The sequence below is a fragment of the Giraffa tippelskirchi genome, chromosome 3 (genome assembly GCF_054371585.1).
Source record: "Giraffa tippelskirchi isolate mGirTip1 chromosome 3, T2T-mGirTip1v1.2.pri, whole genome shotgun sequence".
Classification (NCBI taxonomy): Eukaryota; Metazoa; Chordata; class Mammalia; order Artiodactyla; family Giraffidae; genus Giraffa; species Giraffa tippelskirchi.
The window spans coordinates 26,320,979-26,344,462 of NC_137277.1; the positions used below are offsets into that span (position 1 = coordinate 26,320,979).

At 56.1% G+C, this 23,484-nt stretch overlaps 2 protein-coding genes and 1 long non-coding RNA gene across 12 annotated transcripts; 2 read left to right on the forward strand and 1 right to left on the reverse strand.

Moving 5' to 3' along the window:
• Positions 1–2,000: 2,000 nt before the first annotated feature.
• On the forward strand, positions 2,001–11,386 carry EPN3 (epsin 3). 2 transcript variants are annotated; one of them, XM_081583238.1, is made up of 10 exons: positions 2,001–2,431; positions 3,968–4,644; positions 5,593–5,711; positions 6,399–6,479; positions 6,739–6,867; positions 7,828–7,915; positions 8,383–8,652; positions 8,835–8,945; positions 9,075–9,305; positions 9,518–11,386. In XM_081583238.1, the coding sequence occupies exons 2-10, from the start codon at positions 4,107–4,109 to the stop codon at positions 9,853–9,855; spliced, it is 1,905 nt and encodes a 634-aa protein (XP_081439364.1). In that variant the 5' UTR covers positions 2,001–2,431; positions 3,968–4,106; the 3' UTR covers positions 9,856–11,386. The 2 variants fall into 2 exon arrangements, with proteins under 2 accessions (XP_081439364.1, XP_081439365.1); XM_081583239.1 differs by lacking the exon at positions 6,399–6,479 and having other exon boundaries at positions 8,829–8,945.
• On the reverse strand, positions 3,086–9,853 carry LOC145543044 (uncharacterized). Its single transcript, XR_014080386.1, has 4 exons — positions 9,795–9,853; positions 8,758–8,939; positions 6,770–6,820; positions 3,086–3,491 (listed from the first exon to the last, which is right to left on the reverse strand). It is a non-coding gene; the product is annotated as an uncharacterized LOC145543044 (long non-coding RNA).
• Positions 11,387–15,026: 3,640 nt separating the features above from the next.
• On the forward strand, positions 15,027–22,580 carry SPATA20 (spermatogenesis associated 20). Of its 9 annotated transcripts, none has more exons than XR_014080382.1 (16): positions 15,027–15,147; positions 15,295–15,474; positions 15,573–15,637; positions 15,820–15,974; positions 16,053–16,196; positions 16,300–16,564; positions 16,793–16,998; positions 17,100–17,204; positions 17,426–17,500; positions 17,598–17,807; positions 17,890–18,082; positions 18,404–18,572; positions 18,853–19,068; positions 20,774–20,973; positions 21,971–22,051; positions 22,220–22,580. XR_014080382.1 is itself a non-coding variant. In XM_081583233.1 (16 exons), the coding sequence occupies exons 1-16, from the start codon at positions 15,071–15,073 to the stop codon at positions 22,388–22,390; spliced, it is 2,484 nt and encodes an 827-aa protein (XP_081439359.1). In that variant the 5' UTR covers positions 15,027–15,070; the 3' UTR covers positions 22,391–22,580. The 9 variants fall into 9 exon arrangements, 6 of the variants coding, with proteins under 6 accessions (XP_081439359.1, XP_081439362.1, XP_081439360.1 ...); XR_014080383.1 differs by having other exon boundaries at positions 16,300–16,501; positions 16,868–16,998; XR_014080384.1 differs by having other exon boundaries at positions 15,820–15,953; positions 16,300–16,501; positions 16,868–16,998.
• The last annotated feature ends 904 nt before the right edge of the window (positions 22,581–23,484 follow it).

Below are 23,484 nucleotides of genomic sequence, written 5' to 3' on the forward strand. Positions count from 1 at the left end.
ATGTCAGCTCCAGCTCAGACTCAGCACCATAAATTCTTTTCTGTCAATAATAATCAATCTGAGCCAGGCTTCCTGTGCAGAGTGGGCTCCACGCTCCCAGAGTTTGAAGAACAATTTTGCTAATGGTGGCCTCTTTGATTTAAATGCTGATGCAGCACAGGGGACAGGGGGAGACCCGAAGAATGGCTACCGTCTCCTACCCACCTGGTTTTGCACTTGATGCTTCTGATGAGGACCTCATGGGCCTCAGGCATCCTCCAGTCAAGATATGGCAGGTTTGGAGAGAGCAGGGCACTCAGCCTGATCCCATGTCAGAGACGCAGAGAGGGCGCTGTGCCTAAAGTCCTGACGCCTCCTTCAGGGTGGCCACGGGGACCAGAGGGAAAACCAAACAAGGCAGTAGTCCACCAAAGTGCCAGCCCCAGGGAATGGTGGTCCTGGCCCAGAGGAGGAAGGGTGGGGGGGGAGTGGGTGTTGGAGCCTCCCCTCCCCAGCCCTAGTTTCCCCTGAGGAGGCAGAAGAAGGGTTAACTCACTGCAGAGTGGGGGTGAGTCCCCAGCACTGGCCCCGGATCTGTCCCTGGCAGGCAGTCTTCCCACCTCTGAAGGTGCTGCCTGCCTGGTCAGCAGGAAGGGGTTAACACGCCCTGCGCTTCCTCCTGTGTCCTGTTACTGCTGAGGCAGACCTGCCTGGCCAGCTGAGCAACTTTCCTTCTGAGTGCTGCCTGCCGGTTAGGCGTCCAGGAAACAAGTAGGCAGGAGGCAGGGCAGTAGCCCCTTCTGGGGACCCTGAGCCACCCTTCCGAGGGGTCTGCACCTCCTGGGAGACGGTGGGTCTTCGGGACGAGAGTCCGTGGTGGATGGCTCTGGGGATACTCCTGAGGCTGTGCCGTCCCTCTGCTGCGCAGGTTTGGAGGGTCACTGCAGAGGCTGCCTGTGGCCCAGGGGCTGGGGCCAAAGGAGGCTGCATTGGAGGTAAGCTGTGGTGGTGCCTGGTATGGAAAGCTGGGGGCTTAATCTCCCTTCCAGGTCCGAGAGAGAAGGATGAGGAGGGCAGGGTCACAGAGGAATCTGGAGGCATCGTCCCCTCCCCAGAATCCCTTCCCGGGAAGGGGACCTCCCAGGGCTGGCTCCCCATCCCGGGACCAGCATTTTGGTGGCATTCCCCACAGACTCCTTCCACGCTTTCTCCTCAGTCTCTGTTGCAGCTCTAGCCTCAGGACATCCCCCCCACAACCCTCACCCAACTCCAGTGCCCCCAGGACACATCTACCTTTGGGCTGACTTAAGCTTAGAGCTAGCACTCACTCCACTCACTGCAGCAAGGGTTAGGGCACTGCCGCTCCCCGCCCTGCTCAAGCGGGACCTGGTGGGAAGGGGCTGCCTCAGCAGAGGACGGGAGGGGTTGCTGGCCCATGGGGACACACACAGTCTTTGACAAACTCATGCACATGACTCAACATATCTGGGTTCTTTCCATCTTTCTGGATCCACTCTCTGGGAATGCCATCTGCTTCCTTAGTCCTGACAGATCCCCCACTGCTGTGGGCCCTGAGAAGAGCCTGTAAAGTTCTTGGTACCCCATACGCAGGAGAGAGCGGATGCTCTAGCCCCCGTGGCCTGCCCTGCCCCCTGCTGGCCCTTCTCCTGTACCCTCCTGCCTCTCCCACCCTCCCCCCATTTCTGAATTGGCCGCTCCGCCTGGACTTCTCAGTGTCCTTCCTTCCACCTGACAGGGTCTGGCTCAAGGTCACTGCAGTAATTCCATACTAGGCTGCCTGGCTGCTGCCGCTGCTACTGCCACCACCTTATCAGCTGCTGGGTTTCTGTTTCACTCCCTTTTATTTCTGGGCATATTGTGTTCGATAAAACCCTTTGCTTGTAACACCGCTGGCAGCCCTCCCAGCCACCCCCTCCTGAGGTCCTTCCTCTCCTTCTCCCTCCCCTTCTTGCTCCCTGGGCCTCACCCTGCCTTCTCTTCCTCCCTACCGCTTCCCCTCTAACTTCAGTGGGGGTGGAGCCTCCTGGTATTTCTGATTCCTCCCTTAGCCCAGCTTGGGCAGAGATGTGCAGAGAAGGCTCCTCCATTCCCACCTCCTAGGAGGAAAGTTCAAACAGAGCCGCGGGGCCCACACAGAGGGTCCCTTCCCACTACCCCAGGCCAAACAGGAGGGCCAGGGCTCCTGGTGGAGTCAGGATGCCTGACTGGTTCTCCTTGTTTCCGTGGCCAGCCCTGGGAGAGGCTTGTACTCAGGCGGGCTCTAGGGCACAATTATTTCTCATCTTGACTCTTGCCACCTGCCAGCCCACAGGTTGGGGAGGTAAAGACAGGTCTGAGTCACTAGTGAGGGGGAGGGCAGGCATTAAAGAGTGCTGGCCAGGGCATCCTCAAAGAAGGCCTGTCGCTGGGACAGAAAGACAGCAGACTGCAGGTAAGCCCATCCTCAGCCAGGGCTCTTTCCTGCCTGTGCTCACACAGGGTCCTGTGCTTTGGGCCCAGGCTCTCCCAAGCACAACTGGTCCTGATGAAAACTCTTAAGACTTTAAACTGGTGCCCAGGTTGGCAGGGCTGGCTGGAGAGTTGAGGTTGGTTGGGGGAGGGGGGTTGAGGTTGGCAGGGCTGGCTGGAGGGAGAGTTGAAGTTTGTTGAGGGGTGGGGGTGGGGAGCAGGGGTAAAGAAGCTCCTTCCCACTCCTGCTGAGTCCCAGGGTAGAGTTGAGAAGTACAGTCTCCATGGGTGGTGTTGCAGGGTTTGGGCGGAGGCCAGGTCCAGCCATTGTGATTGTGTGTGTGTGCGTCCATTTCAGAGGAACAGTGGTGGCAAGGAGAGGGGATTTGGGTTTTGGTTGCTGGTAGGGTCCTAGAAGAAACTTTCTCTGTCTTGGGCCTGGTCCTGAGGTTGTGGGGAGGGCAGTGGGCTGGCCCTAATCCTTCCTCAGCTGTGAGATCAGAGGTCTGTCACGGGCCCAGGGCCTTGGGGGTTTGGGAAACCCAGACTGACCTTGCCCTCAGGTCATTTCATTTTGGCTGAGAAGGTACGACTGAGACAATAAAGCAATCAGGTGAATTAATTACAAAACTGGTGATGCTGACAATAAGTACTGCATTTGTCTTCTGATATGTACATGTTAGTCCCAGCCAAGCCACCTACGGGTGACTGTGGGCATGCCATACCCCTCTCCAGCTTCAGTGTGTACAGTGGGTCCTCTTTGGAGGCAGCCTCCCCCAGATGCTCCTTCCTTGCCTTGCTGCCTCATTCCTCCTCACTCTTCCCTTTGAATCTCAGAACTCAGCTCAGTCATTACTTCCTCTGGGAAAGCTCTCCTGAGTTTCCCAGCTTGAGTATTCCTGTGCTCCTCTGCACTCCTATGTTGGACTGTGATTGCCTGTACCCTCTCAACAGGACGTGGGTGGGCCAAGACTTGTGCTCTACGCTTGCCATAGTGCCTGGCTCAGAGAAGTCCCCAGGAAATTGGTGTTGAATGAATGAAGCTACAAAAATAAATGATATAAAAACAGAAGATGGAGAAGCTGGAAGGATAGGTCTTAAGCCCAATCCCAGCAGAAACAGGAGAGGTAGCCAGGTAAAAGCAAAGCAAGCAGGCGTTCCTTGGGGCTTACTTTTGTGTCCCTGACTAAGGGCAAAGGCTGTGGAACGTATCTGCCTGGGTTAATCCTGGCTCTGCATTCACCAGCTCTGTGATCTTGGACAAGTCATTTAATTCTTCTCTGAATTGTTCCCCATCTTTGAATGAAAACAATAATATCTTTGTAGGTGTGATTGTGAAGAGTAATGAGAGCACAAAGATAAAAGTACCTCCTGAATAATAAGTCAAATAAGAAAAATAAGTGCCTGCCAAAGGCTGTTCCTGGCAGCAGGGACACCCAGGCCAGGCCTTTAGTCACTGGCTGAGTGGGGCCAGTGAGGTGGGCCATTATCCCTGAGCTTCAGACCCTCTCTTCCTCAGGCCCATGTGGAAGCCAAGGACACAGCTGCCCTGCTGAGAGCACAGTGGCGCACCCTTGGAGACCGTGATCTCACGACAGTGGCCCTCAGCCCTCCACCTCCAGCTGCGGCGGGGGCCGCCCATATCCAAGTCCCCAGCCATGACGACGTCAGCGCTGCGGCGCCAGGTGAAGAACATCGTGCACAACTACTCGGAGGCAGAGATCAAGGTGCGTGAGGCCACCAGCAATGACCCCTGGGGCCCACCTAGCTCGCTCATGTCTGAGATTGCTGATCTGACCTTCAACACGGTGGCCTTTGCTGAGGTCATGGGCATGCTGTGGCGGCGGCTCAATGACAGTGGCAAGAACTGGCGGCATGTGTACAAGGCTCTGACGCTGCTGGACTACCTGCTCAAGACAGGCTCTGAGCGGGTGGCCCACCAGTGCCGGGAGAACCTCTACACCATCCAGACACTCAAAGATTTCCAGTACATCGACCGTGATGGCAAAGACCAGGGCGTGAACGTGCGCGAGAAGGTCAAGCAGGTGATGGCCCTGCTCAAGGACGAAGAGCGCCTTCGGCAGGAGCGCACCCACGCCCTCAAGACCAAGGAGCGCATGGCACTGGAGGGCACGGGCATCAGCAGTGGGCAACTGGGCATCAGCCGCACCCGAGGTTCCCCGTCCTCCTACAACTGTGAGTCCAGGGCATGGCTGGGGACAGGGAGGCAGCCCGAGTTCTGACTCTGGCTCTGTGGCCCCCAGCTATAGATAAGAATCCCCCACTTGGAGGTGTATCTGAAGATTCCATGAGATAAAGAGGGTAACATGCCTGCACATAATAGGTGCCTAACAAGTCAATGTGAACAATGATGTTATTTATTATAGGTTTGTTATTGTTAACTCCTGCCTGGTAGCGGGGTGGAAGCAGAAGCATAGGGTCAGTCCTTATTCTGCCCCTTCCAAGCCATGAGATCTAGACAACCAGCTCTCTGAACCTCAGTTTCCTCATCTTTAAAGTAAGGATAAACTAATCTGTCTCCAATGTCCAATTTGAGGATTAAATGAGACCAAGCCCAGGAGTGCCCTCGACCCTGTGCTCAGACAGGCAGCACACGGTGCTGCTTAGTAGCATTCCTCTTGAACCCCCAGCTCAAGGGCACTGGGGCAGCTGCATACTCCACTCTCCTCCCCGAGAAGAGGGGCACTTCCCTGATCTGAGGGCACTCAGAATGGCCTTCCTTAACAATGTGCTGAGGGCTTGGAGAGCTATGACCTTGACTGAGTGCAACCTCTTGCCCTCCCACCGCACTTGACCCTGAGTTGGACGGGGTGCAGCTGAAGAGTCCAGGAACTTGAATCAGGGGACCTGAGTTTAACTAGCTGCAGGACTTTGGCCAGGTACCCCTCAGAGCTGTTGCCCCTCTGTAAAGGAAGGATTGGAGTCTTTTATTGGGGTGAAATGGAAGCCTTGCAGAAAGTGCCAAGCATACTGCTTGACCCCTTCAGGCCCAAGACCGCCAGTTGCTCCTCTCCCCCTCAGTTTCCCTCTCTGAGCTTTAGCTTCCTGGTGAGGGGGGTGGTAGGGGAGCCCATGAGGACCTGCATGGTTATGGAAGCCACGATGGGTGGCTGGTCGTTGCAGCCTCCTCCTCATCCCCCCGCTACACCTCAGACCTGGAGCAGGCCCGGCCCCAGACGTCGGGAGAAGAGGAGCTACAGCTACAGCTAGCCTTGGCCATGAGCCGTGAGGAGGCTGAGAAGGTGAGGCCCCTCCTGGGGCACCTGGGGGATGGGGGGAGGGGGGCTGGAGGAGGGATGGGTGCCTGGATGCCTCACATATTTGATTCTTGGGCTTCCCTACTCTGGGCCCCAAAGCCCTAGTCCTGCTCCCAAGAACAGCACAGGGCCTGTGTCCCTTGGGTTGGGTTACTGGGATTGGGGTCTGACTCCTCACCCTGGGAGTGGGGTCCTCTCTGACTGGGCCTGGAAGGGGTAGTGTGTGTGGTGGGTTGGCAGTACCTGTTTGTCACATGGGCCTGCTGTCACCTCATGGAGGGGAAGCGGTGAATGTGCTGGCAGACACCTTCCTGGGAGACACAGAAATATGCTGCCCCCATCAGCTATTCTTGTGGGGGTCCAGGGACAGCCTACCTGACAGCCTCCTCTCTGCCATCGCCTCTGTGGATCCAGGCAGGTCTGGCAGGACTCACACTGCAGGGCCTGGGGAGCACTCAGGCTCCCAGAAGAGGATGACTCTTCTTGATTTTTAAACTGCATCTCAGATCCAGATCCAGGCAGGGAGCAAACTACACTCACACTGCTGTCTGGGGGCAGGCTGCCCACAGCCACTCAGGGTGGGCGTTTCTCTTACCTGCATAGGGCGATGTTGCTTTTTGGCCCAGGATAGGAGCACTGGGCCAAGTTTACCCCTCTCTTCCTCCCTCGCAGCCGGTTCCCCCAACCTCCCACAGGGATGAGGACTTGCAACTGCAGCTGGCTCTGCACCTGAGCCGGCAGGAGCAGGAGAAGGTAGTGGGCTAAGCCTCCCATGCCGGTGCTGGTGGAGGTGCTGGCGGAGGTGCTCGTGGAGTGCTGGTGGAGGTGCTGGTAGAAGTGCTGGTGGAGGTGCTACATGGGTACTAACCAGGCTCTTCCACCTCCCTGCGGTGGTCTTGCTGCCCCTGACCTCAGGGTACCTCCCAGCCTGCACTCTTCTTGACTCTAGCCCAGGTCCCCTCAAGTCTAGCATGGGCAGCTCATGCTTTCCTCACTCTGATGCCTTCTGCAGGAGGTGAAGTCCTGGCAGGGAGATGATTCACCTGTGGCCAATGGTGCTGGAGCTGGAGACCATCATCGTTGGGACAGAGAGCCTGAAAGAGGAGAGAGAGAGGAGGAGGAGAAGCTGAAAACCAGCCAGGTAGAGGAGTCTCGGGGCCACGGGTTGGCAGAGCCTGGGAGATGAATTGAGTTAAATATCTATAAAGAGTGTAGAACAGTGTTTGGTATATAGTAAGCACCACTTAATGTTTATTCAGTGAAAATAAGGGTAGAGAGGATGTAGCAGACTCAGGTCCCATCCTGCATGGGCTGATGACTGAGCTGGCGGCAAAGTGGGATGCAAAACATCCTGATGTGAGATGCTGGGTTTGGATTTTGTATTTGCTGCCATTTACTTTACAACTCAGGGAATGTCATTGTCTTTGCCTCAGTTTCCTCCTCCATTCAAGTGTGCTGGTTGGACAGTTCCAACTCTTGACATTCTAGGAGCATGTGATACTGTGGATCAAGACTGAGAGTAGCCTCAGGTATATGGTACTGAGCACATCTTGGGCTCATACACATACTGTCCAAGGTGGAAGAGTGTGTAGCTGCTGGTAGCAAGGCTACCCTCCAAAACTGTTCATGCTACCCTTGGGATGTCTCTGTACTCTTTCAGCCAATGTTCACTGTGGCAAATTTCTTTTGGACATGGACTTAAGGAAGTAGGCTTATCATAAAATGTGTCTTACCACTGATGGGCTGAGGGGCAGGATGGCCAAGGAAGGGGTCAGGCAGGCTTGCCTTCCATCCCAGCTCTACCTCTCCCTGGCTGTGTGACTTTAGGCAATTGCCCTCTTAGTCCAAGCTAGCACATCTGTAAAATGGGCACCCGGACAACCTTCCATAATCACAACGCGGCTTGTTAGGAAAATCAGAGACTAAATGGATGAGGAAACATCTTATAAATGGGAAAGCACTGTGCAGAGGCGAGGGATCATTAATAGATGCTTGTGGAATGAATAAAGGAGAATGAGCTGGAGTGAGGAGGACAGGTCAGGGCCCGCCCTCCCTCTGGGTCCCGCCTTCTCTTGAGCACGGCTACCTCTCCCCCTAACAGTCCTCCATCCTCGACTTGGTGGACATCTTCGCATCAGCCTCAACCCTGCCCTCCACACACTGCTCTGCTGACCCATGGGACATCCCAGGTGGGCATGCAGGGCTGCAAAGGGCTCCCAGGCTGGCCCCAGAGAGCACCTTCCCTCCCAGACACTTGCTGGCATTCCCTCCCCACAGCTGAGGGCCACTAGGCAAGTCATTCACCTCTCTGAGCCTCGGCTTCCTCGTGCCTTGCAGTTGGAATGAGGGAGGGGGCATCTCTAAGGAACTCAGCTTATGGGAAACTCAGAATGTTCTCTTGTTGCTTCTGGTCACCCTGAGTTTCCTGGCCCAGCCTGTCCCTAATTGGGAATGTGGCCTGAGCTGTCCATGCCTGGAGGTCCAGAATTCTAGGATGAACGTGCTGAATATGGGCTCCAGCTCGCTGGGTGGTCCTGAGTCTGCATCCCATATGTGAAATGGGCCCTTGTCCTCCCAAATTGGTCTGGGTAACTGGAAGGCCCTGGCCTGGGGGTCTGAGTGGCCTGGGGTCACATCTGTGCTATCCCCATTTCAGGTCTCAGGCCTAACACAGAGCCCAGTGGCTCATCATGGGGGCCTTCAGCAGACCCCTGGTCTCCAGTTCCCTCAGGAAGTGTCCTGCCTCAAAGCCAGCCCTGGAACTTGCCCCCTGTGCTCTCCTCCTCTGAACCCTGGGGCCGGACCCCAGTGCTGCCTGCTGGACCACCCACCACAGACTTCTGGGCACACAACTCCCCCCACCACAAACTCCCCAACAATGGGGCCAACTCCTGGGGGAACCTGGTAGAGACCTTCAACACACCCGGTAAGTGGAGGGTCAAAGGGTGTGGGTGAGGGGCTGGAGGACTTCTGGGCCTCCCTCCCTCCAGTGCCAAGGGGCAAGAGATCCTGTGCTAAAAGGGCAACTTGCCTGGAAAGGGGCCAGCCCAGTGCTTGCCCTTTCTGCCAGCCGATCTCATCTTCCTTTTTCTCCTTGGCTAGCGCTAGATGGTTCTTCGACCTTTGACCCACTGGCCAAGCCTCCAGTATCCATAGAGACCAAGGAAGGGCTAGAGTGCCCCCAGGCTCTGCCCTCTGGGAAGTCCAGCAGTCCTGTGGGTAAGCAGGAAGCAAGGAATGACTGCAACTCTGGGGAAAGATGGGCCGCCCAGCACTGGCCTCAGCCTTCTTCCTCTCAGAGTGACCACTCACTCTCCGTACCAACAAGCCCTATCATTTCTATTCCAGAGCTGGACCTGTTTGGAGACCCCACCCCCAGTGTAAAGCAAAATGGCACAAACGAGCCAGATGCCTTTGACCTGGATGTACTAGGAGAAGCACTAGCCGAGTCCGGCAGGGACACCCCAGTACGCCGGACTCCTGAGTCCTTCCTGGGTCCCTCAGCCTCCTCCTTGGTCAACCTTGACTCATTAGTCAAGGTGCCCCAGGCTGCAAAGACCCGGAACCCCTTCCTAACAGGTAGGACACTCCCTTGTCCCTGCTGGGTCTCCACACTGGGGTCCTCTACTCTCTCTCCGTTTCTCCCTTCAGAGCCCAACCCCTGCCCTAAAATCTTAGCTCTTTTTTCCTATTTCTAAGACCCCAGATCTTGCTACCTTGCCCCGCTGCCCACTTAGGATTATGTCCCCTTGGCCCGCTCCAAGTCCCCCAAACCCACTCTCGTTCCACAGGTCTCAGCACTCCATCCCCCACCAACCCGTTCGGCGGGGGCGAGCAAAGCAGGCGGACTCTGAACCCGATGCGCACAGGATCGCCAGCGTTGGGCCTGACGGCCGGCGGGCCGATCGGGGCGCCCTTTGGCTCCATGACCTACAGTGCCTCCCTGCCCCTCCCGCTCAGCAGCGTGCCGGCCGGCGTGACCCTCCCTGCCTCGGTCAGCGTCTTCCCTCAAGCCCGCGCCTTCACGCCGCCGCCCTCAGGGAGCCTGCCGCAGCCTCTGCTGCCCACCTCGGGCTCCGCCGGACCGCTCAACCAGACCCTTCTGACCGATACCAACCCTTTCCTCTGAGCAACGGCCCCGCCCCCGGCCGCCGGCGCGTGCGCGCGATGCCCCGCCCCCGCCCTGCGGTGATAGCGCTGGGCCCCGCCCCCTGGCGCAGGGAGGGGGAGGAGCTTCCATGCCAGGGCCCGCCCCGGGAAGGAAGGAAGGCTGAGACTCCGCCCAGAAACCAGTCTGGACGCTGCCCCCAGCTTCCGCGGACGCTTTGCAGCTCCTGGAGCTAGAGACTTCACTGGCGCGGAGACCACGCCCCGTAATAAAGACTGGACTCCATGTCCTCAGCTCTCACCAAGTGGACTTTTTGCCGGGCGTAGCGGCCAGGTCTGGACCACAGCTTGAATCACTGGCTACCCTGGAAACGACTGCTCCACAATGTGGGGCACAAACATGCTCCCGCTTCCCATACAGCCCCCTCAGCCTAGCACCTTCGCTTGTCCATGCTCCTGAGACTCTCAGTCATTCGATCATTTCACCCATTTATCACACAGCGGCGCGGGGAATAATCTAAAAGCAAAGGACAATAGGCAGTTGTTCCCTTGCACAATCATTATGTGCTAAGCACCTTAGACAGATTATTTCATTTAATCCTTGCATCAGTATTCTGAGGTAGATAATATTACTCCCATTCAGGACTGGCTACATAATTAGTGCAAAGTAAAAATGTGGGGCCCCTTGTTCAAAATTGGGTTAAGACTATCAAAATGGGAGCAGCAGAGCATTAGACCAAGGGCAGAGCCCTGGGCCCTGCTCCTTCTTTATAGGTGAGGTTCAGAGAGGTTAAGCAGCGTGCTTAAAGTCACAAAGCTAGCAGAGTAGGGCTGGGATTCCGAGTCAGGGGACCTGGCTCCACTGCTCTGAGCTCCGATGCTGGGCCCCAATATTCACAAATATTGACTGGCTGCTGTGGACGAAGCACTGGGCTCATCTCTGGAGGGGCTCAAGAATTGCTAAGTGCACAGTCTGCAGGAGCTCAGAACCCACAGGGCAAGCCCGGTCCAGGAGTCCCCACAATCCTTTGTTTTACTGAGTCACCTTAAATCTGGCTCTTGTCTCCTCTCTTCACCAGGACTGGCAAAAAACTCAATTTCAACCGTGACCCCTCCTAGGAGGCTGGTGTAGATCAGAAACCCAGGGGAGGAGCAGAGCCTATTACCTCACCCTGAGGGCCACCGTAGTCACCCTCATTCCTTTTCTACTCAGTACTCCCCCAAACCATGGGCACTGGTGTGTCTTCAGTGCTCAGAGGCTGGCCCTGCAGGCAGCAGGCCTTTTGGGTGCCTGAGGTAAAATGTCCTTCCATAGGCCAGAAACAGCAAAGTTGAGGGGAGGATACAGTGCTGGTCTTCCTAAGGTGGGGGTGGGGAAAGGAGCTGCTTTGCTTTTTGGAGGGAGGCAGTCCTGTAGCTGTTACAGACAGAGTGGACAAGAGCTACTTAGGAGTAGGACTGACAGCGTTCAAAACTGCTCTAAGGTTTCCACTTAATCACTTGTAATAAGTGGTTATGCTCTTTGACCTTGAGTAAATAACTTAACCTCTCTATGACTGTGCCTCCATTTCCTTATTTGTCAGATGAGGACAAGAGTTCCTTACTGATGAAGTGGTTGTGTGGTTCCTACCAGGCCAGTGTCCATTCAGCCCAGGGTCCACCCCATTCAGAGACTAACCTTGAAGAATGAATCAGCTACACCCCTCATTCCTGGTTTTGCCAGGCAGTACCCAGACCCATCTGTCTTCTGCACAAATCTGGGAGATCTCCATCCTTCTTGGTCACTGACCCACCTTTCACCCTTCCTCAACCTGGGTCTCCTCTTGTTGACTGGCTCTCCCCGTGGACACCACTTACGCGAGGATTCCCAAGGGGTGCTATTTTGCTTCCCACCAAGAGGAAGTTGGTAATCTGGCTCCTTATCTTGTTCTGGCCCATCTTCTGCCTGGAAGACCCCTCCCCCCTTGGAGGTTGGAACCACCGGATGTCCTGCCTCCTCCCACATGGGGCTGTGCTCCACCTCATTCTTGCCATGTTCCAGCCTTGGCTCATGGTCTTCTCACCCAAATCTTGCTCAATCTTGTATGACTCCACTATCCAAGATGATGACCTCACCTCACCACCCCTTGACCTCTCAGCTGCTCTCACACCTGGTCACACTTTGGGGCTCGTCATCATCCCAGATTCCTCCACATTAAAGGCAGACTTCCTGTTCTCTGATCTTAACCTCATTCCTTCCAGGAAGCATGCACACCAGGGTCTCCCACCTGCTGACACTTCCATCACTCCACTATCCCAGTTTCTCAGAGATCTCTCTCCTCCACATCATCAAATGCTTTCTCTCAACTGAATCCTTCCCCATGATATTTGTCATAATTAATCTCATCCATCTTGAGAGTGTCTTTCCATCTTTCCCCTCACATCAAGTGCCCATCATCTCTCTGTCTTCTTTCCCCTCCCTCCTCAGCCCACTCTAATCAGCTTCTACTGTCAGCCTCATCTTCTGGAACACATCTGCCATGTCCACCAATGGCCTCCACGTTGCTGAAGCTACTGGACCTTTTTCTGTCCGGTCCCAGTCGGCTTCTCTGAAGTCTGACTCTCCCTCCCTGCAACTCTGCCCCTTTGCCTTTGAGACAACAGCCTCTCCTGGTTTTGCCATGACCCTCTGTGTCTTTCACCGGTGCACTTCTGAGTTCGTCAAGGCCAAGTATGAGCCCGAGCGTCTCCCTGCAGTCACCCTGGGTGATCTCTTCTGTGCCCACACTGTCTCTGCACTGAACACCCACTCTGCTTCCTCTCTCCCACCAACCCCTCTTCTGTATTCCTGAGCCTGTCATCTTCACACGTACATCTCAAGGTCGTCTCAAACAACACATCCAAACAGGACCTCCTGAGCCTCCAACCTGAGCCTCTCCTAGTGCCCCCCTTCTCAGTACCAGCCCCATTCTGCACTTCACTCTTGACACCCCCCTCCACCTTATAGACAATCCTGATGATGTTTCCTTTTTTGCTGACCTCAAGTCTACCACCTTCTCTCCACCTTCACCTCTGCCTAGTGCAGATCTCCCGGAACTCTCCCCTGGGTCCCGCTATGGCCTTTGAACCCTTCTGCTTCCACTCTTGCCTCTTTACAGTCCATTCACCACCAGAAAGCTGGAGGGACCTTTCCAAAATGCAAGGTCACTCCCTCGACTAAAGCCCTTCCACAGCTTTCCTCTGCTCTCATCAGTAACCAAACTCCTGTTCACAGCTCAAAACCTGGCCCCTGCCCTCCTCCTTGTCAACGTCACCACCTCATCTGCGCCTCTCTTCCCTGTGCTCTCTGTCCTACAGCTGTGCTGGCTTCTGCAGCACCTCAGCCCTGACTCACTGCTGCGCCACAGGGCCTTTGCACATCTGTTCCTCCTGCTTCCTCAGCACTTCCCCCAAGTCCTTTCCGATTCCATCCTCTTGTTCTTCAAAGGCTGCTACACAAATGTGATTTCTTTAGGAAGGCCTTCCCCCTCCTCTCTCTCACCAGACCAGTTTCCTTGTGATACCTAGTCATGGCACATCTCACAGTGGGTGGTTGTACATTAATTTGTATGGCTGTTGGATTCGTTTTTGCCTCGCTCATCAGACTGTGAGTAACACAAGGATGGGATGGCCTGGTCTCTGCCCACCGTTGTACCTAGCAGAGTGTCTCATGGGCACTCAATAAATGTTGACTAAGGGTAGCAAATGAGACTTGTAAAATACCTGATAGCACCTGAAAGTTGGTTCATTATTATTATTCAAGGAAGGCTTCCTGAGGGGGTGGGGTTTGAGCAGGACCTTCAGGTGAGGGGGCAGAGCAAAGGTGGAAGCTCCCAGTTTGGATGGCCTGGAAAAGACATGCCTTTGCCTCTCACCTCATTTGTCATTTGTAAAACGGTCAAGGGTTGGACAAAATGACCGGAGGCTCTGGCTATCCATGGCCCTGGCATCCTCACAGCCTCCATATTCTCTGTAAGAGGGTTACCTCCCCCCAGGCCCTGATTTACGTCCTATCGAGTCCACCCAGTTTTTTGCACAGACCTGTTTCCCATTCATGCAGTGGAGAAGGAAATGGCAACCCACTCCAGTATTCTTGCCTGGAGAATCCCAGGGACGGTGGAGCCCGGTGGGCTGCCGTCTATGGTGTCGCACAGAGTCGGACACGACTGAAGCGACTTAGCAGCAGTAGCAGTGTCCTCCTAAGCCCCGAGTATACGGTCTGCAGTCCCGTGATCGGCCACCGAGCGGCGCTCAGAGACCAGCCTGCTGCCCGCCGTAACGGCGAAGACACTCCCGCGGCCAGTTCGGTGCCTGGCGGTCCTGCCAGTCGCAGCCTCCCTCCCGCCCTCCCTTCCTGTCCGCAGCGTCCGGGCCGACCGCCACCAGCAGCCATGCTGGGCGCGCGGGCCTTACGGTGCCGCGACTTCCTGCTGCCGGGGGCAGAGCCAGTCCTCACCTTGAGCTACAGGTACGGGCGGGCGAGGGGCACGCTGCAGCACCCGGCGCCTGCGGAGCCCTGGGGTCAGTTGTCCTGGTGCTGGTCCCCTGTGCCTGCCCGGTCACCTCCTCACCCCAAGCCTGCCTTCCCCCCAGACTAGGGCCAGCTCCTGCGACCGGGCTCAGACAGTAATCCTCTCCTCCCTCCCCCCCCTCCAGCTGCAGGGCCCACTTGCCCCAGGAACTCTGTTCTGACACCATCTCAAGGAAGCCTTCCTTGAACCCCAGTGCTGGGCCAAGGGTCGTTGTCCAACAGCACCCTGGGCTGGCCTGTCACAGCCTTTGCTGCAGCAAGGGCTTGTCATTACTTAGGCCTGCCCCACCCATGCTGCCCTCCCAGCTGAGCTCCCTGAGGTCAGAGCCAGTTACTGATTCTTTGAGGGTTATGGGGGTCTGGCACAGGACCTGGCCCCCAAAAAGTGCCCAGTGGATGGATGTTGAGTGAGGGAGTCCCTGATGCCAAATGAATTTCTTTTCCTTGCCCCTCCCCTGGCCCAGTCCTACACACAGCAGCCAGCAGTCTTCCTGCCCAGATCATATACCCAGGCAGGCATGCCAGAGATACCTCCAGCAGTCACCCTGGGTGGGGCCCAGTGAGGGGGAGAGAATGGAGCCTGAAGGACCATTCCACCCATTGTGACTCGCCCTGATCTCACAGTCATCATCGTTCCCACCACCAGGTCGGAGAGGTTGGGGGAGACTAACCTGGCAGGGAGCCCCCAATGAGCCACCTTTCTTCACCCCCCCAAAAACACAAGGGGGAGCACAAAAGCCACGGTCTCCCCCGTGGTTCAGAAAGGTGGGTTGGGCTGGGAGCAGGGGGTTCCGGGAGAGGTACTACGGGGGGTGGGGGGTGGGGGGCCGTCAGGTGGGCCTCTGGGCTGGGTGTAGGTGAAAGCGGTGGAGACTGCTGGTCTGACCCGCCTGACCCACCTGCCCACACCAGGGGTAGCTCCTCCCGGGACAAGGACCGAAGTGTGACGGTCAGTAGTTCAGTGCCCATGCCTGCTGGAGGAAAGGGGAACCGGCCTAACTGCTCTCAGTCCATGCCCCAGAAGGTCCCCAACCGCCTGATCAATGAGAAGTCACTGTACCTCCTGCAACATGCCTACAATCCTGTGGACTGGTGAGTCCTCTCCTGATGCCCTCCTGGGGCAGCTAGACACTCACTCCTACTGCTCCCCTCCCGAGCTAGTGAGTGATGCCCCACTCTACTGGCCTTAGGTACCCCTGGGGACAGGAAGCCTTCGACAAGGCCAAGAAAGAAAACAAGCCAATTTTTCTTTCAGGTATTGCACCACCATTCCTGGGATGGGCGCAGGGGACTGATGGTAGATAGGGGATGGGTCCTTTGGGCCTGGGGGCCTCCCAGGAGACTAGATGCTGGGGCATCATAGGCCCAGCTGGAGTCCTTTGGCTGCCCCTCTCTGACCAGTCACTGGTCCTCCCTGGCCCTGTGGCCCTGTTCCAGTGGGGTACTCCACCTGTCACTGGTGCCACGTGATGGGAGAGGAGTCCTTCCAGAATGAGGAGATTGGCCGCCTGCTCAATGAGGACTTTGTCAGCGTGAAGGTGGACCGGGAGGAGCGGCCTGACGTGGACAAGGTGTATATGACCTTCGTGCAGGCGAGTGGTCTTCCCTTGGACGGGTGGTTGCCTGTGTACATGGGGCTGCTCCCCTCATCCTTGACCTCTCTCTGCCAGGCCACTAGCAGTGGTGGGGGCTGGCCCATGAGTGTGTGGTTGACTCCCAACCTACAGCCCTTTGTGGGGGGCACCTATTTCCCCCCTGAGGATGGCTTGACCCGAGTTGGCTTCCGCACGGTGTTGATGAGGATACGGGACCAGGTGGGTATGCACTAGGGCAGAGAGGGGGCCGGGGGTCAAGGGTGAGGGAAACAAGGGGCCCTCACCCCATGCTGACCTCCAGGTCTGCCCCTGCCTCCCACAGTGGAAACAGAACCAGAGTACCCTGCTAGGAAACAGTCAGCGGGTCACCACAGCTCTGCTGGCTCGGTCGGAGATCAGTAGGGGTGACCGCCAGCTGCCACCTTCCGCTGCCACCATGAACAGCCGCTGCTTCCAGCAACTGGACGAGGGCTATGATGAGGAGTATGGTGGCTTCGCCGAGGCCCCCAAGTTCCCCACACCAGGTCGATGCCCCCTGCCCCATGCCCACTCCAGCCCTGGCCTGGCCTTCCGAAGCCTACCCTACAGTGGTCTCTTCTGACTCCTCTCTTGGTTACTAACTTCCCACTCTCCTGTCTGGCCAGTGACCGCCTAACCCCAGCCTGCCTGTCAGTAGCTATCTAGTGAAGCTCTGACTTTTGGTCTCAGCAGGGACTCTCTCTGATGCTGACCTTGGTGATTATCACCTGTCCTCTGGGTTGGCCTAGCTTGTCCAGAGAGACTGCCTATTGAGTGAACCCCTAACCCTAGCCTAGCCAAAGTCCTGATCACCCAGATCTCGGCCCCCTGCCCTTCCTATTCTCTAACCTGCGTGTTCTTGGTGTCCACAGTGATCCTGAGTTTCCTGTTCTCCTACTGGCTCAGCCACCGGCTAACCCAGGACGGCTCTCGGGCCCAGCAGATGGCCTTGCATACTCTGAAGATGATGGCCAACGGGGGTATCCGAGACCACGTAGGGCAGGTGAGGGGGGGTCAGGCATTCCTTGGAGAGGGCAGCAGGTGGCAGCAGGGTGGGGGCAGTGGCTGGGATCAGCCTCCAGCCCCATGTTCGTCTTGGCACAGGGCTTCCACCGCTACTCCACGGACCGCCAGTGGCACGTCCCCCACTTTGAGAAGATGCTGTATGACCAGGCACAGCTCACCGTGGCCTATTCACAAGCCTTCCAGGTGACCCCTGACCCCAGCCCAGAGCGGAGACCCAGCCTGTCCACCTACTCTTGGCTGCTCCTTCCAGGGCCTTCCTGGTGACCTGTGGCTCCCCCTTAACTTCACCCCTAATTCAGTCTCATGTTCACTACCCAGCCTCCCTCCCTGCCCTCCTGGGAGAACACTTAACTGCCCCTCATACCTAGAGACCTCTGCTTACTGTCTCCTTCCTCCCCACTCAGATCTCTGGTGATGAGTTCTACTCCGAAGTTGCCAAAGGTATCCTGCAGTACGTCACTCGGAACCTGAGTCACCGGGTGTGTGTCCACTGAGGCAGGCGGGCCTGGCTGCGGGAGGGCTCAGGGCCTCCACTGCCCTGAAGGGAGGGGCCAGCCAACTCTCCCCTCCCTACAGTCTGGAGGCTTCTATAGTGCAGAGGACGCCGACTCCCCCCCAGAGCGGGGCATGAGGCCCAAAGAGGGAGCCTTCTACCTGTGGACTGTGAAGGAGGTCCAGCAGCTCCTCCCTGAGCCAGTGCTGGGCGCCACCGAGTCTCTGACTTCAGGCCAGCTCCTCATGAAGCACTATGGGCTCACGGAGACTGGCAACATCGGCCCCAGTCAGGTGAGGACTGCTGAGATCACAGGAGGGGTCTTGAAACCACACAGGCCAGTGGACTCCCTCGGACAAGAGCTGTCTTTCTCAGGACCCCAAGGGGGAGATGCAGGGCCAGAACGTGCTGACCGTCCGGTATTCCCTGGAGCTGACTGCTGCCCGCTTTGGCCTGGACGTGGAGGCCGTACGAACCTTACTCAACTCAGGTCTTGAGAAGCTCTTCCAGGCCCGGAAACATCGGCCGAAGCCACACCTGGACAGCAAGATGCTGGCTGCCTGGAACGGTGAGGTGGTGTGTCTGAGGCCTGATCTGTATTTCGAATTCCCCTTCACAAGGGCCCTTATGTATGTCAGGCACCTGCTGAATATTAAGTTTTTCTTTGTCAGGTTTATTGTCCTTAATTTACAAATGAGCAAGTTGAAGCCTACAGTAATCCACCCAAGGTCACGCAGAGAAAGGAGCCCAGCCCTGCCTGGCTCTGGAGCTTAAACTCTTATGCACTTGCCCTGTTGCTCCAGGGAGATGTCAGAGCTTGGGGGGCTGGGATGGACATACCAGGAGGGCCCCGGCCAGGGTCACAACCACCTGTGTCTCCTACCTCCAGGACTGATGGTGTCTGGCTTTGCTGTGACTGGGGCTGTTCTGGGCCAGGAGAGGCTGATCAACTATGCCACCAATGGTGCCAAGTTCCTGAAGCGGCACATGTTTGATGTGGCCAGTGGCCGCCTGATGCGGACCTGCTACGCAGGCTCTGGTGGGACCGTGGAACACAGGTAGGGTTCTGGGCAGCCTGGGAAGGCTTGCCTCCCTGGGCATCCCAGGCCTCTCTCTGCCCCTCTCCTACCCTCTGGGTAGGTGCTGGTCCTGGTTCTGCTTTCTGCCCACTGTGAGCTCTTACCCTCCTTGAGACCATTTGCTCATCTGAGAAATGTACTAAGAGGACCTACCCAAGAGCTAGATTTTGAGGGTTAAATAAAAGCATGTGTAAAGGGCCTCTTCTGTGAAAGTGCCTTTCTTCCTGGCCTGTCCCCTCCCCAATGCCTGTCCCCCTAGCAACTCGCCCTGCTGGGGCTTCCTGGAGGACTACGCCTTTGTGGTGAGGGGCCTGCTGGACTTGTACGAGGCCTCACAGGAGAGCACGTGGCTCGAGTGGGCTCTGCGGCTGCAGGACACACAGGACAGGCTCTTCTGGGACTCCCGAGGTGGCGGCTACTTCTGCAGTGAGGCTGAGCTGGGGGCTGGCCTGCCGCTGCGTCTGAAGGATGGTCAGTGAGGGTGTGGAGCTGGCCTGGGGTACTGGACCCAACCGGGCTTGGTTTTTCCTGGGGGAGGAGTAAGTGAAGTGTGGTGGTGAAGAGCTGGCAAGGGCAGGGCCCAGGCCCTCTTGGGCTTACATCTTTAGCACTGAGTGACTTTGAACTGGTCTCTTTACGTTTCAGAGCCTCAGATTCTTAATATGCAAAATGGAGCTAATGGTGGCATTTTCTTACATGGTTGACATGAAGATTAATGTAGTTATTCTGTGAGCATACTTAGTGACAGTAACCGACATGCCTAGATAGACTGCTGCTGCTGCTGCTAAGTCGCTTCAGTCGTGTCCGACTCTGTGCGACCCCATAGACGGCAGCTCACCAGGCTCCGCCGTCCCTAGGATTCTCCAGGCAAGAATACTGGAGTGGGTTGCCATTTCCTTCTCCAGTGCATGAAAGGGAAAAGTGAAAGTGAAGTCACTCAGTCGTGTCCGACTCTTAGCGACCCCATGGACTGTAGCCTACCAGGCTCCTCTGTCCATGGGATTCTCCAGGCAAGAGTACTGGAGTGGGGTGCCATTGCCTTCTCCGCTAGATAGACTAAACAAGGCCAATTTCATCCCTACTTTCATAAGGCTTCCTAGGTAGTAAGGGAGACAATGCACAGATAGTACTGTTTAAAGCAAAATCACACACACAAATGCATGGTTAAAATTGTGAGTACCATGGAGAAGTAGGAGCTGCCCACTGTGTACCCTGTTCCTGACTTTTCTCAGTGGCATTTAGCATCACCTGATGCATCTAGTCTGTTAACAGCACCCAGATTTAAGTGTCTTGGGGTCAGGATGTTGTCATTGTTGTATCCCCAGGATCTCTTGCAGGTCTGGTATGTAATTAAGTGCTCAATAAATGTTAACTGAATGACTGAAAGGGCCCTAACAGAATAATGGTAGGGCCCAACTCAGCGGGGAAATCAAATTAAACCTGTACAGGTGTCATTTAACCAAGGACTGGAGGGCAAGATAGAGCCATGGGGTCCTGCAGGAGCAGGAGAGGGATTTCAGGTGGAGGGAACAGCCCCTGAGAGGCTCTGAACAGGCAGCTTGTGTCCTGGAGGACAGAGTGGCAGAGGCCAGCATGAGGGGAGGATGCCCGGGGGGCTGGATCCCTGCGGGGTCTTACAAATGTGGCAAGGAGTAGAAGGCTCTGGTGAGTTTTGAGTTGGTTGTGATCTGCTCTGGTTTAGATCTCAGAGTATCACTCTGACTGATGGTAGAGAAGGGACGGGGAAAAAGGGAGGCTAGGTAGGAAGCCGTTAGTGGTGCTCAGTCCAGGCAAGTGCTGGCGAAGGTCCAGTCAAGGCAGAAGTACAAGATGGGAGAAGTGGTCATGTTGGATCTATTCTGGTCACAGACCCTGCAGATTCACAGTGGATTAGAAGTGGGAGGTGAGGAAGTCAGAAGGAGGGGCAGTTGGTGGCTGGGTGGAGGTTTCAGTTGGGAGATGCAGGACCCTGGGGAGCAACAGCTCAGCCTGGGCAGGTGGAGTTGAGGATGCATGTGAGGGTGCAAAGGGTCAGTTACTGCTGGGCCTGGCATTCATCCTCAGACCTGGGGCAGGAGCCAGTGGGCAGGGACTCCTCTACCCCATCCCCCTGCCATCCTGGCAACAGTTCTGGACCAGGGTCCTGGGACCCAGTGACCCTCCTTCCCTGTCCCCTGCAGACCAGGATGGTGCAGAGCCCAGTGCCAACTCCGTGTCGGCCCACAACCTGCTTCGGCTGCACGGCTTCACGGGCCACAAGGACTGGATGGACAAGTGTGTGTGCCTACTGACCGCTTTCTCTGAGCGCATGCGTCGTGTCCCCGTGGCATTACCTGAGATGATCCACGCCCTCTCAGCCCACCAGCAGACCCTCAAGCAGGTGGGGCCCTTGGGCTGGGACCCAGGGTGGAAGGGAAGCTGGGGTTGCAATGGAGGCATGGAGTGGAGTTCCTGGGGCTGTCCCCAGAGCTCAGGTCCATGAGTATGTAGCCCTGTGTGAGTGTGTGTCTCTGAGGGAATGTCTGTAAAGCTGCTTTTTTCAGGTGGGAGAATCTGTGAGTATGTGTCTGAGGCAGGTCTCCATCATGAGCAGGTGCCTTTGTGAGTTCCTATGAGTAGGGTTCTCAGAGGAGAGGGTTAAATATGGATCCCTGTGGTTGCTGAAATGTGTGTCTGTGTGCCTCTGTGGGTTGGTATAGTTGGGTCAGCAGTGTAGTGTGTGCAGGTATATGCCTCTGGGTGTATGTCCCCATGTGTGTTATTGCTGTGTGTGTGCATCTGGATTTGTATAACTCTGGAGGTGTGTGACTGTGTGCTTGCCTTTCAGTGTGTGCTGGAGTGAGTGTTCCCCAGTACACGATTGCCTGGTTGTGTGTGTATGCCCCGTGTTTAGGTTTGCCTGCTTATATTTGTATGTTTGCCTGTATATCTGTGCCTCTGTGTGTGTGTGTTTGTGTGTCTGTGTGTGTCTGGTGTCTGCCTCTCTGTGGGCATCTGCTCTGTGTGTATGTGATGACTCTGTGTCTCCCTGTGTATGGCTCTCTGTGTGTTTGGGTGTCTTCCAGTGTATCAAGTCTTATGTGTGTGTGCTGGTGTGTCTGGCCCCATGTGCATGTCCCTGTGTATCTCTATCGCTACATATGACCCTGCCACTTGGTGTATTCTCATTTGTGTGTGTGTGTGTGTGTATGTGTACGTGTTCTCACCTGCTGAGCAGTGAATCTGATGCAGCCTCCTGGCAGCTGATCTGGGGGATGCTGAGTGCCCATTTCTTCTTAGGCATATAGGATGGGTGGCAGGAGGATGGGGAGGGCCTGTTAGCTCTGGATCCAGCCTCTCTGCATCAGTTACTGGAGTTACCTTTCTGTTCTGGCTAGATTGTGATCTGTGGAGATCCCCAGGCCAAGGATACCAAGGCTCTGTTGCAGTGTGTCCACTCCATCTACATCCCTAACAAGGTTTGGTCTCTGAGCCCAGCCCCACTCTCAGCCTCCCTTGCCTGGGACCCCTCACTTTCTCAGCTCTCCAGTATCTCTGGCTCCTCTGAAGGCTTGGAGAAGAAACCCACCAGTGGGTCGTGCTGTTGTCTGGGTGGCCCCAGGTGACTCTCTCTGCCGCTCTCCCAGGTGCTGATTCTGGCTGATGGGGACCCCTCGAGCTTCCTGTCCCGCCAGCTCCCCTTCCTGAATACCCTTCGGCGGCTAGAAGACCGGGCCACTGCCTATGTGTGTGAGAATCAGGCCTGCTCGATGCCCATCACCGAGCCCTGCGAACTACGGAAACTGCTCCATCAGTGACTGCCTCCCCTACCTTGTGCTGGGGCAGAAGGTGGAGCTTCCCAACCAACCAGAGACTCAGGCCCCGCAGGGCCCTGCAGAACCTTTGGCCACCCCTGGGCACCATGTCAACAGGTGACCTCGGCCATCTCCGCTGTTCCCCCTGGGCACCCACTCACCCTGGAATAAACCTAACAGCGTCCCGCAGTAACCTCTGGGCCTCAGCCTTGCTTGTGAGAGAGGGGCCTCGGGCTCCAGCATGGGAACCAGCAGCCCAGGGTCCCTTTTTCTGAGAGCCCCTAGATGACCCCCCCGCATTCTTGGATTCCTCTTTTACCTTCAAAGGTCACCAGGCTGACTCTGCCCCCCTCCATGGTCATTACAACCTGAGTGAAGCTGAGGTCAGGGGACTAGTAATGGTCACCAGGGATGGGGGTGGGGTGTGGACCTTCCTCCGCTTCCTGCACAAGAGGAGGAAGGCCAGTCCTTGCCCTCAGACAGGGTTAAGAAAGGGTGCTGCCTCTCTTCCCATTGTTTCCTCCAATTTTAAGCTGGGGATGCTTCATATGAGCTTTTATTTTTCATGGAATTTGCATATTTTCTGGTCCTTCCCATTGTCTCCTCCAATTTTAAGCTGGGGAAGTGGGATGCTTCATATGAGCTTTTATTTTTCATGGAATTTGCATAGTTTCTGGTCCATTATAGGAGCTGCTCTTATCAGGACCAAGGACATTTCTTTTGGGGTATCTATCCAGCTCCCAGCCTTCCCATAGGAAGTCGTATTGTCCATCCCCCTGATTTCATATATGTCAGTCCAGGGAAAGAGTTTTCTTTCACTTGGAGCATCTATTGGCTTGGAAGTCCTTCTCCAAACCTGAGTACTTCCTGCTGCAGGGACAACCTCTGCCCGCCTATGATCTCCTTCTGTTTCCTCAGTGTTGGGAGATGCTCACAAGATTCATCCTTGGCACCCACATCTTCACAGGCCCTGCAAGCCCCATCTAGTTTTCCTCCAGGGAGAGGGAACTAGAAGCATTCTTTGGGAAGGGCAAATACAGAGTAATTGGGCTTCACCTCACCCCTGAGCTCTTTGGGGGTCTGATGAGCCTAGGTAC

What these genes read in the sequence shown, in the direction of transcription:
- EPN3 (XM_081583238.1), top strand. Translation starts at nt 4,107, where the DNA reads ATGACGACGTCAGCGCTGCGGCGCCAGGTGAAGAACATCGTGCACAAC. An exon ending in TTCCCCGTCCTCCTACAACT is followed by an intron (nt 4,645 to 5,592) that starts GTGAGTCCAGGG and finishes TGGTCGTTGCAG; the next exon opens with CCTCCTCCTCATCCCCCCGC. An exon ending in GCCGTGAGGAGGCTGAGAAG is followed by an intron (nt 5,712 to 6,398) that starts GTGAGGCCCCTC and finishes CCTCCCTCGCAG; the next exon opens with CCGGTTCCCCCAACCTCCCA.
- SPATA20 (XM_081583232.1), top strand. Translation starts at nt 15,071, where the DNA reads ATGAGCCACCTTTCTTCACCCCCCCAAAAACACAAGGGGGAGCACAAA. An exon ending in CTCGGAACCTGAGTCACCGG is followed by an intron (nt 17,501 to 17,597) that starts GTGTGTGTCCAC and finishes CCCTCCCTACAG; the next exon opens with TCTGGAGGCTTCTATAGTGC. An exon ending in CCATCTACATCCCTAACAAG is followed by an intron (nt 22,052 to 22,219) that starts GTTTGGTCTCTG and finishes CCGCTCTCCCAG; the next exon opens with GTGCTGATTCTGGCTGATGG.